This window comes from Osmerus eperlanus, chromosome 7, assembly GCF_963692335.1.
Source record: "Osmerus eperlanus chromosome 7, fOsmEpe2.1, whole genome shotgun sequence".
Lineage (NCBI taxonomy): Eukaryota > Metazoa > Chordata > Actinopteri > Osmeriformes > Osmeridae > Osmerus > Osmerus eperlanus.
Window position 1 is genome coordinate 19,332,329 of NC_085024.1, and position 12,027 is coordinate 19,344,355.

The 12,027-nt window shown below is 41.9% G+C and overlaps 1 protein-coding gene across 1 annotated transcript; it reads left to right on the forward strand.

Moving 5' to 3' along the window:
- Positions 1 to 3,834: 3,834 nt before the first annotated feature.
- Positions 3,835 to 11,653, forward strand: lin28aa (lin-28 homolog Aa). Its single transcript, XM_062465676.1, has 4 exons — positions 3,835 to 3,898; positions 4,728 to 4,900; positions 8,562 to 8,746; positions 10,852 to 11,653. The coding sequence occupies exons 1-4, from the start codon at positions 3,889 to 3,891 to the stop codon at positions 11,066 to 11,068; spliced, it is 585 nt and encodes a 194-aa protein (XP_062321660.1). The 5' UTR covers positions 3,835 to 3,888; the 3' UTR covers positions 11,069 to 11,653.
- Positions 11,654 to 12,027: the final 374 nt, after the last annotated feature.

A 12,027-nucleotide genomic window follows, 5' to 3' on the forward strand; every position in this document is an offset into this window, starting at 1 on the left:
AGCCTACGTTTATTTGAGCTGTGAAGGAGGCGGGGTCTTTTGAGTTTTCCCGTTTTTATTCATATATATATATATTTTTCTGCATGTGTTACGCAGCAGAAATTGTGATGGCTACTACAGACTACGTAAAAAAAAAAAATACTTGCAGAGGCAACCCCCCCCCTCCCCCCTTCCCAAACACACACGCTCATTTTTCTAACCTTTGACCACAACCATGTTATTCCCCCAAAAAACTAAACTAAAACAGGCTCGAAGGTGTCTGTCACATCGTTTCAGCATCCTCATCAGCGGCTTAATTTACTTATAAAGATGAGCCGCTGCACACGCCAGGGCGGGCTTTAGACGCATCCACGCCACGATGGCAAACAAGGGTAGACGTTTGGAAAAACAACCACTATTATGCATACATAACCTGCAGTGACGTGGTTTTAGTTATGTATGTTTCTTAAAACGTGTAAAGTATATCGTCATGGACAGAAAACATATGAAAGAAGTGCATGCAAAGATGCATGCAATATAAAACTGAACATTCACACTGACTAAACACTGGTTATCAGAAATTAGTGTGGCCTGCATAGGTAACCCACACGAACCACTGACATTTTCAAATAGGAAAAATAATTGAGTCCCAGTGTCTAAAATCGAACTTTACAGAGAAAGTCTACTGATGAAAAAAGGAAGAATACTGGCATCTTGTGGTCGAGGGCTAAGGTTTCGAGGATTCGGTATTGCATGCAATCCATGAGTGGATAAAATGTCTATATTAACAGAATTAGTAGCCTACATAGTGTACTTTGATCCAGTAGAGTACTCGACTCCAGCAAAAGGTGATTTTAAATGGCTGACACAAAATTCAAGTGCGTGTATAACCTTCCTATTGTCCTGGGGCCATAGCCTACTGACACAAAATCATATTCAAACCTACAAAAAACATGTAAATCATCAATCTCAGTACATGGCTTGTATCCTTCTAAAATAACCCCAAAACTAGTAAGAAAAGTAAGGTCAATTATCTGAGGTAAAATTGGTAGGAGAAGGAAGGTGGGAAATTAGACAGTGGGCAGTTATAGTCTCATTGGCATTTAGGCTATAGGTTATGTTTTACCTTTTTGGGGACGCTAGAGAGTTAACAAAACAGCTGATGTTGTTTCTGACTTAAAGCTGTATTGTGGCAAATATCACATGTTTAAGTTATTATTATATATTTATTTATTTTTGAGTTATGATATAAATAGGTCACTTGGTCATTGTGACTGCAAGGTAACAGGTGTTAATATTTTTAAAGAAAATGGGTTGAAAAGAGTACCAATATCTATACCTGTGTTAATGCCAATGTGTCTTTCTATTTGAAAACATTTTGCTACTCTCGCCTTTTCGTGCTCACAAGAACGCTGTCCTTGGTGCTGAAACCTGGAAGCAAAGCAATGCGAAAGCCCCCTATCAGGAACGATTTTAGCAGCGTAGATGTGTAGATGTAGTTGACTCTCTCTTTCTCTGCCCATCCCTTGCTCCCTCCGTCCCTCTTGCCGTACAAGCTAACTGACTGCAAGCCATGGTCATAAACTGATGTTTTTTCAAAACCATAGACAACGTCACACAGAGAATCAGAATGAAAGTTGGCCTGCTGTTCAGTAGTTAAACACATTTCTCATGGCTTCCTTCAAACTTTAATCTAAAAACTGCAACCTAAACCTTGTTTAGGTATGAATCTCAAATGACCGTCTTTGGCATAAATTAACAACACGTGGCTATTTTTCTTCTGCAGCAGACTGCTAAAAGCTTTCATTTGCAGCCTGACTCTTCTATGGACAGGAGATCATTATCATACAAAATGTGATTGTGGAAAACCTGCTGATCCGTAGAACAAATGAACAACCACTGGAACAAGCGACGTCTGGTCAACATTACATTATTTAGCAAAGAAAGTCAAAATATTGACAACCTTCTGTTGTTTTTGATTTAGTGCCGTCCACCATTAAGGCAAAGCATAGGCTACGTTAATTTCACAGTGTCTGTTTCAAGTAAACTATTGTAGCCTACTATTTCCATTTACTATTAAAATAAATACATATAATATTTTTTTAAGTGGTACTGCTGTAAATTGCTGTCATTTCACATAAGTAAATGTAATTGGTTGGTATTTTTGTTGCAAGTTCAAAACTCATCTCAATCACCATTCAGACATCCAAACTTTTTATCTTAACACAGCTCGTGATAAAGCTGTTACATGGCCAAAAATATAATAATGTTTTATTATAAGGCCAAGGGTTCTCTTTAGGCTTTACAACGCCTAGTCTTAAGGGCTCGCTTGCAGATGGATACTAAACCTTCGTTTGAAACTCTCCTGGGTCTCAAACACCACAAGGGGTCGTGATCATATTAGGATAGGACTGATAAAAGGTTATCGTCGTAGTATAGCCAATAGTATTCTGCCCAAATTGACATGCACCAAATAAAGAAAATGTATAAGATTTTTGCTGTTTTTGTATATATTTTAGATTTATGACGTTTTCTGCGTAAAAACGCATGCTTACAATGTAGTAGGCCACCTAGGCATTGTAATATTAAACTTAAAAAATAAGGTCACTCTACATTACGTTGGACAGTAAAATGATAACCTTATTCATTTAATAACAGTGATAATAACTGATGTCTTATTGCACATGCGTTACAGTTGAGGATATGACAATTGCTATAGGTCCAGTAGCCTATCGAGGAATAGGAAATTTTATACTGTTATTATTGTTGTTTTTTAGTCTAGTTTATCTTATTAGTAGGATAGTATTTTATTAGTAGGATAGTTCTTCTAATATTTGTTTATCTTAATCATTTTAGAGTTTAGAGAAGTTCTGAACCATCACTTGGTCTCTTTTCCCGTAATTTATCACTCTACAAGGACAAGAGTCAACAGTCATCTTAACATATGTGATCAATCACTATTGATCTATGAATTCGTTAGACCAGCTTGTCCTGCTTTTGTACAACACCTCTGGTAGGGCTTTGTACATTAGCTAGCTTTTTATTTTGAGCAATTGATTTTTTAAATATGTTTTTACCTTCTTTCTGACTAAACATCAATTAGGCAATGTTTTTTTCTTCAAAAAGGCATCAATGAAGACTACAATCTACTGAGCTGTTACACCCTTCCCCCTCCGATTTCTTGCTGAAAACGATTCACATCTGCTTTACCTCTTCAATCTATTGTTTTGCATGCGTCAGCAACTTACTGCAGCAATAGAATGACTGATTCTCATGGAAAGCATGAGGAGTTCAATGATAACCCAATCACACGAATGTTTAGACAATATCCTGAATCCACGAAAGAAAAAATCTAGAACAAAGAATTTACACTTGTGCAATGGCAAAGCAAATGTGAAAATGCATCAACAACGGCAAGAAAATAACCTCACATGCTTTTCTATCGTGATATCTTCAATTTAGGGAGTATTTTATTTCAGTTTTCATGATCTAAGAAGACTATTTGGATAACATGTTGGCATATTGGTTCCTTTTGCTATGACGATGCAGTTTATATACAAATTGATAGCATTTTATACATCCGGCTTACATACAGCGGGGGCTGTGGAATACTCCTGATCTAGCGCCGTGATATGAGGCGGTCGATACGGAGGTCTCAAATTGTGATTGGTCACTTGCCACATTTGGGCCCTTCAGCCATGGGATGTTCAATTTATCAGAGTATGGACTGTAATTGAGAATCACGTGGACATGACCGAGAAAGGTGGGTGGGGGTTGTTGGTCGAGGTGCAAGATGGTCATTTATATTGACCAACAGAAGTGACCACAGCAGGAAGAAAGAATCCTTGAGGGCCCCCGAAACACCGAGCCAAAGGGAACGGGGAATATTCTTAAGAAAACGGAGAAAGCATGGCAGAAGGTACTCTTTTTTTATCCAAAACATGGTTCGTTTCTAGTTTAAATGGTTTAGGAGGCTGGGTTTCCTTGCATTGTCTTTCAGGTTTGGAGGATTCTCCTATTCGAATTCTATTCGGTGACCCCCACCCCTCATTGTTTGGGGGAATAGGTTCCCAGCCCCTTTTGTTTACCTCGCTCTCCCGCTTTCTCCCTGGCCCTCACTTTGGCTCTTAAGAGCATTTTGAGCGAAAGTGGCAAACTGTGAGGAATACACAGTTCGAAGGGGGAAAATATTCTGTACCTTGGGTGCTTTTCTGACTCAAGACAGTTGGCAAGATGGGTTCTGTTTCGAACCAGGAATTCACAGGTTCAGTATATACATTTATTTTGAAGTAAATTAAAGTTTTTTTTTCTTTTCTGTTCTTGCCTATGAGTAAAAAAGAGGGAGTTGCAGAATAACAATTTTCTCTGACTCAGAAGCCATTTTTGATATGTGTATCGATTGCTTTTAATTGATTGATTTGAGGTTAAAACGATATATTTCTCTTATTTTTCATGTTTTCATAGGCTATTTGTTTTCATGTTTTCATAGGCTATTTGTTGCGCAATATTAGTCATTTAATAAATGCCAGCAGAAAAAATCTAATATGGCCTGTTGCTTTAATGTGTATTTTTAGGCTATTGTAAATTTACGTTAAGTTGGTGGTGAAAGGTATATACAGTGATTGGTGAGAACGATTTTTTTGTAGCCTTGGCTTGGAAATTGTTTACAGCCTCAGAAAAGTTTACTTTGGCCCCTTGTAATACTTACAGGAACAACAGACTAACATTTTTTTTCTTCCTAATAACAGGAGTCTGTAAAACTGAGGAGGATGAGGGACCGATCACAGAAGAAGATTCTCAGTCGTTCCATGGTCTCGGCGTTTGTAAATGGTTTAACGTACGCATGGGATTCGGCTTCCTTTCCATGACTAGTCGAGAAGGCGTACCACTGGAGGCTCCGGTCGATGTGTTTGTTCATCAGGTAAGCTAAGTGTACAACTACAGGGGCAATTCTGCTGGACATTTTTTATATTGTGAACCACAAACTTATACACAGCTTACTCTCTTGTTTAGGGAACACGTGTTGCTCGTAAATGTGAATTGAGCACGTGACCTCGTGGTTAGAGGGATTTCTTCATTGTTTCAAAGATGCAAACTGTAAATGAAAAAAAACATCACGCACCTCGTTTTACATAAAACGTTCGAACGTTTAGTTATTTAATTCGTATTAGGTCAAAGCGTCAAATATCCCTTGCAAGTACATACTTTTGTCGCTGTTTAGGCTACTTGTGTAGCCTAAATAATTCACGATCAACAACATTTTGACGTTGATTCATAGGTTTTCATCATCCTTTAAATTACACAAAGTCAAGTAGAAAACGACTGTTAAAGAAAATTAACCTAATAATCCAAACAGTGAGGGGGTGGGGCATAATTTAGCCTCCAAATCGCCACTCGAGTGAGACTCTCCACCTGTCTGATAAGATATGGCTTAGCGTCTCAGTGAGAGAAACGCCCCTCTCTCTGTGGTCATTCATTTCCTGTCCTGTCATAAAGTGATGAAAGGGTGGTCACTTGTCTGTCCCTGCCCCGTGTGTATTTTATAGTAAAGGAGGCGCCTTTTCAACTTTCTGCATTCCCTTCACCTCCAAGACCACCAACCGTTTTGGCATTTGTGTTTCTCTCTCGGAAGTGCCTTTCCAGCATGGCCGTGAATGTTGCGCAATTGTGTCCATTTGAACCATTTATTTTTCTTTTTTTCACCCCCCGCCCCCCTTAAAGAGTCTGTTTACTATTTCTCTTATTGTATTTAAACTTTCTATCTGAAGTTGATAATTTCTTATTAATGTACTATATGCTTTTTTTGCATGGGAGTTGCAATTGCAGACATTGCATGGTTTGAGCTTGTCCACTTCATTTCCTGTCATTTCATTTGTTTAGATTCTTAAGTTATGGCACTGTTCACCAATCACAGGAAAGAGGATTGTGCGCGTAAATGACGGACAGGAAATATAGTGACCAGGGGGCCTTAGCCATAAAATGAGTCGCCGCGTGTCAGGGAGCATTAACTCCCAGGGTCCTTTGTGAAGGTGGACAATAGGACCACGCATCCAAATGAACCCCTGCTCTCGGCCGTGACCGAGCCCCTCTTTGCTGCCGAGATGTCTCTCTTAAGTGTCCTCTCTGGCACTACCTACCCCTCCACAGACGTAGATGTAAACAACCACACTGACGGAGCCTCACCAGCAACTTGATTGGGGGTTGAGTAGTAGGGACCCTTATGGGAAGTCCGGGGGAGGTCCAGTGTGTGAATTACAGGGGGGGGGGTCCAAGTCTAATTAAGACTTGGACCCCCCCAAAAGAGTTAAAACCAACATGTTGGGGGGGGGGGTCGATACATTTTATATATCGTGCTTATCTGTAATCGTAAATATTACTTTACGCCCTGGAGAAGAAGTTGATCCCCCCCGATTGTCATTGTATAATTCGCACTCTGGGGGGGGGGGGGGGGGGGTCACTTTACACGTGTGTGAGGAAGTGGGTTAACGGCCACTGTGGTCACACACAATGGACCAGCCTATGAGGGGACCTCGCTCCCCTCCAGATACCCTGGATTACCAATCGTTTCTCTTTGCTTTGTTTATGATTTTGCAGCAGATGCTTCTCTGCTTTCTGTTGTGTTAGGACATTAGGGGCATTTTTTTTAATTGCCGGAGCTGGTTCTGGTGCATTGCCATTATGCCTGTCCTATTCAGAGGTTGAAGGTCTGTGCATGGTTCGCTTCTTGACTTGCTGAAAAAGACTGCCACTGGTTCTGCGGTTCTACGTGCTAGGTTAGTCTTGTCTGACAGGAATAGTCAACAAGATCCCTGAGGTTAAAATACTATACTCTCTGATTAGCTTAGGATAATGGTACTCTACTTCTATTGAACATCCCTAAGGAGTCTTCAGTCCCCATTGAGGTGATGTGGCCATCAGAGTGGTTCATTGAACATTGAAGTTGACGTACAAAGCAGGCATTTCCACTAGTTAAACCCATTCCTTAAATTCATCATCAACAGCTAGGCCTTTCTTAAGATCACGCTTGGAAAAGTAAAAACTCTGCAGTTGCAACAGGCCAGCATAGAATTGAAATGTAAGATGACCCTAGTTTTTAATCCCAAGCCACCCATAGTTTTTCTGCTCAGGTAATGTTTCTCCGGTGGGTATGACTTCCCTTCAGTTAGAAGCCGAATCAGGGTCACCCGAGGTGAAAGTAGCAGAATGCAATAAGTAAAGGTTTGTTATCTGGGATAACATTTGATAATTCTTTTTAATGATACATGCTACAATTGTAGATTAAATTTAAGGATAAGTCTATGGATTTTAATGCCTGTATAGTTCGGATATACAGATACATATGCACAGTGTAAATTCCATAAACGCGGCCCATAGTCCCAATAGCAGGCCTACCTTCTGCTTGAAAACAATATTGATCACTTTTGGAAGTATGTTACTTTCAGCAAAGGCACACGGATATCAAAGAAGATATCAATCATTTGGACTCAGAATAAGCTCATGCCTAACTTTATCTGCATACCTTTCTGCCAAACAACTATCCAAGGAATGTCTCCTTGACACCCGCCCCCCCCCCCCCTCTTCCTCCCCAGTCTCAACCCCCTCCTCCTCCCACCACCACCGACCATCCATCCCCCCACACCAAACACCGGTGTGGTCAGTGTGTTAGTAAACCTTTGTCATGTGGGGGAAGGGGCAGGGGCTGTGTGGAATGCTGATCCTTTAAGGAGGGGGATGGTGAAAGTCATATCCCATCAGGTTTCCTATTCAAACACTGGTAGGGAGAGAGGGAGGGAGAGAGAGAGACCTAGCATTGTTGAGCTATGCACATATACATGCAGCGGGGAGGACAAACAGACAAGACAAGGGGACAACGGGGGGCCTTGAAGTACTGTTGATTATGAGGCCGAACACAATGGTCACCTGAAATGTGCCAGATAGCGGCTATCTCCGTCTTGATGCTATCACTAAGAAGCTGAAGATAAAATGTCTGTATCTCCCTGGCCTGATTTGATTGGTCAAGGTGTGAGGGATTGAGGTATTTCGAGTGCATCACTGTCAGGTAGCAAGGGGAACGCCTTGCTTGCTCCACCCTCCAGTAACCTCACATTACACAACTTGGTATCTCACAAGATCAACCATGACCCATGTTTAGTTTTACATCTAAAATCTGAAACTGAATCAGAAATGGTTTTAATCGCCATGAAAGTTTGCACAGACAAGGAATTTACTTCAGAATGGGATTTATTCGCCATGAAAGTTTGCACAGACAAGGAATTTGCTTTGGCAGGAAGGTGCAAACAATAAACATATAGGGACCTAAAATTTAAATATGTGGACTATCTATACTAAGGGTACATAAACTAGCAGTACTAAGTGGGATTAGAATTAAATTAAATATACAATAAAATAAAATATAAGTTGCACCTTCCTGCCGTTTGGCAGGAAGGTGAAAGAATATAAAATATAAAGTAGCCCGAATTTACAATATAAAGATACAAAAAATATCTGAAATAGGCTTTGGGTTGGATTCTGAGGCCCCACCAACAGTGTTGTGATGAGTCCTGTCTTTGTGTCCCATGCAGAGTAAGCTCCATATGGAAGGCTTCCGCAGCCTGAAGGAGGGCGAGGCAGTCGAGTTCACCTTCAAGAAGTCCTCCAAGGGCCTGGAGTCTCAGCAGGTCACAGGGCCAGGGGGCATCCACTGTCTGGGCAGTGAGAGGAGACCGAAAGGCAAGAGCGTCCAAAAACGTCGATCCAAAGGAGACAGGTGAGAAACGGATCAAAGAGATGGAGATTGGTGAATGGTACACCTACGGCATAGTGCTCAAGTACCCTTTCATGCAATGCCTGCATATTATTTTAGTTATATCCATCTTACAGTAGTGGACAGCGAAAATCTTGTTATTTTTTTTCTACTGTACTTATATTTCTGTTAATCGAAACTTAAATGTCTTTGACGCTTGTGGGCATACACTCTCAGAAAGGGATGATCTGTCGCTAAATGTTTTCCCCCTCTTCCTACATTTGCTTTGTCAAACATCCATGTTGGATCTGATGCAGTGTTTCGGTTTTACCCTATCCTCTCCTGATTCCCCCACCCCCACGCCTGGTCCATGAGAGGGTCACACTGGCTTGACGTGTGACCTGGATCAATAGCTGTTTAAATCTGTAGGCCCCTTGTGTATTCGCACCCAGCACCGCTCTCCAAAAACCCTTTCACCAATTCTGAAATGGAACCCAGCTGGGGACAGGGCAAGGCCATAAGATAAAACAAACATAAGCATGAGACGTAAAAGGAAGTGAGAAAGAGATTTTGAGATTGGAATGGAATGGAGTCGGTTGGGTGAGTCTTCCTTAGTTATCAGTATAGTTGGGGGGGTGTTGGGTTTGGGGGGGTGTTGAGTTGTGTTGCACGTTATGATTGGGGTCAGAAGCTCCTTTTTCAACACATGGTACCAACTCAACTCAACTGGACTTGCTTTACTTTGTTTTCCACTGTAGTACCCCCCTCAGTCAAACAGAGGAACATCTGCACCCCCTCAATCAAACAGAGGAACATCTGCACCCCCTCAATCAAACAGAGGAACATCTGCACCCCCTCAATCAAACAGAGGAACATTTGCACCCCCTCAATCAAACAGAGGAACATCTGCACCCCCTCAATTGACCACAGCGTGGTTTTGCGGCTACCATTGAATTGAGTCCAGTGAATTCAAATAATTGTGGTGGTACCACAAAATACCCCCCAAAATCAAGGTACTAGGTTTGCCTGATTTATCCCCCAAAGACTACATGGAAGCCTGCTTGGGAGTACATTGATTTTAAGGATGACTTAAAAAATCTCTAATGATGAAAGATAAAGGTATTTGTGGTTCAGAATTTATTTTCTGTCTTGGAGTAGAGAAACCTGGCCCAAAATAATTTTACTATAAAATCCCATATTATGGATAACACAGTCATAGTTTCTTACCCACATTTGACGGACCACCATTGTTGGTATATATGACACGGAGAGGAAGAAGGCTCACATCTATTTAATTTATAACAGATGTAGGAGCCCGAAAGGTTGGGTCAAGGGTCGCCGTTGCCGCGGCAACGCCATATGAGTAAATGCAGGGGGTTGGGAAGGGGATGGGATTGGGGGTTTGAGGACTAAGGGGGAGGGGGGGGGGGTCAGAGTTCATAGGTCATTGCTGACGCTTTTGAGACAAAGAGCTAGGACCACTTCCCGTACCCTGCATGCTCTGCTTGATCGATGGTCGGCCTGGTGGAACTCGTATGGCGACGGACCTCAAAGCCTCCAACTGCCAGTGGTACAAAGACACTGACTCTCATCTGTCGCGTGAGCGAGGGACAGCAGTGGATGTCCCACGCCCACCACCCATCTGTCAGCCACCCTGAACGCGTGGCCATTCTAAGGCCTGTGTGTTCCAACAGCAGCCTTTGACAGCACCCCACATGTCTGCTTTTGACCTCTTCCTGTGTGGACAGCTCTGGACATTGTCCGAGGAGCAGGAAAGGAAACTCTCCTGAAAGTAGAATGAAAAGGGGGAGAGTGGCTAATTTGTATTGTTCTGAAAAGTTAAACCTGCGAAGTTGACCCATGGATGAGTAAACCAGGGGTCACAACAGTGTCACGTTTCAGCAGCCGTCCTACTATTCAAGTAGATCAATCAATGTTTTGATTAAATTAGTTTCTAGGATTTTTAGTGCTGAGTACTGGCCAGAGAACAAATGGCTTACTCATCACTCCAATCTCCTCTACCCTTACTTCCTAACAATGTTAAATGCACAACCTGCCCTCTTGAGGTCAACATGTGACAGTGCATGACAGAACCTCATCACAGTCCTAACTTTGTTGTTCGGTTTCAGGTGCTACAACTGCGGAGGCCTGGACCACCATGCCAAAGAGTGTAAATTGCCACCGCAGCCCAAAAAGTGCCATTTCTGCCAAAGCATTGCCCACATGGTTGCCAACTGCCCAATCAAAGCACAGCAGTCCTCACCAGGTTCTCAGGGAAAACCGTCCTCTTTGAAAGGAGAGGACGAAGAGCATGCCCACTCTCCTCCGCCCCCCAAGACCCCCTAGACGAGGAGGGAGAGAGCAGGAAGCCGGGGAAGCACAGAAGCCAATCAAACTGCTCTACTGAAGAGATGGATACGAGTTCCTTCTCATCTGTTTAGCTGCTTTTGGAACTACCTCAGGTTGGGAAAATACTGATCATGAAGAATGTTGCTTATGGTTTTTTTTAATCTTGGTGTAGCACTCAGGAATATAGCTGTATTATTGCACTCAGGAAAATGTTTTTATGTATTAATCACCGTAATGGTTTAAGGGATTACAAATGTAATGAATTGTTCCGTATACCAGATTGTTTTAGCTTAGTAGGATCTGTCTTTTATTTAACGTGACACATTGCTACTCTCAGTGGCGTTCTCCTCTGCTAGTCCCTCACTCAGCAGGAAGGGCCAATTCACCATGTGTCAGTGTTTAGGTTCACTGTAGCTGCCTTATACTATGTTTAATCTTTCCTGATTGCTACACCTCACTATCCGACAAAGGGCAGAGTTGTGTTGCCACATCTCTGTAATGAATGTTTGTCTGCATTTCGCATGGGGGGTTTGAGGTTGGGGTTGGGGGTGGGACATTGTAGAAACAAGTGGGACAGTTTATTCGTTAGAGCTATAGGCAATTTTTTGGCAGCTGCCAATGTTGCAAATGACCATCCAGATATCCTGGGAACACATGAATGTCTGACCATAAGTATGGCTCTGTCATCTTATGGTTGCTGTTAATTTTCATTTCATTTTCGTTGGGCCAGCACAATGCTATATCTCCTGACTGCTTGGACCCCCTAACTGTTTATGTCTGAATTGCTGCTAAACTAAATAACCCACAGGAAACTGAACAACCTGTGCTAAATGTACACCACTAAACATTCGGTACAGTGTCTAATATATAGGAATATGTTTACATCCTAAATCGAAAATTATTAGTTGGTTCAGTTGGTTTCAGAAAGCTTCCCTGTCTTTACTTGAATTTGAAAT

What these genes read in the sequence shown, in the direction of transcription:
- lin28aa (XM_062465676.1), top strand. An exon ending in TCGATGTGTTTGTTCATCAG is followed by an intron (nt 4,901 to 8,561) that starts GTAAGCTAAGTG and finishes TGTCCCATGCAG; the next exon opens with AGTAAGCTCCATATGGAAGG. An exon ending in CGTCGATCCAAAGGAGACAG is followed by an intron (nt 8,747 to 10,851) that starts GTGAGAAACGGA and finishes GTTCGGTTTCAG; the next exon opens with GTGCTACAACTGCGGAGGCC.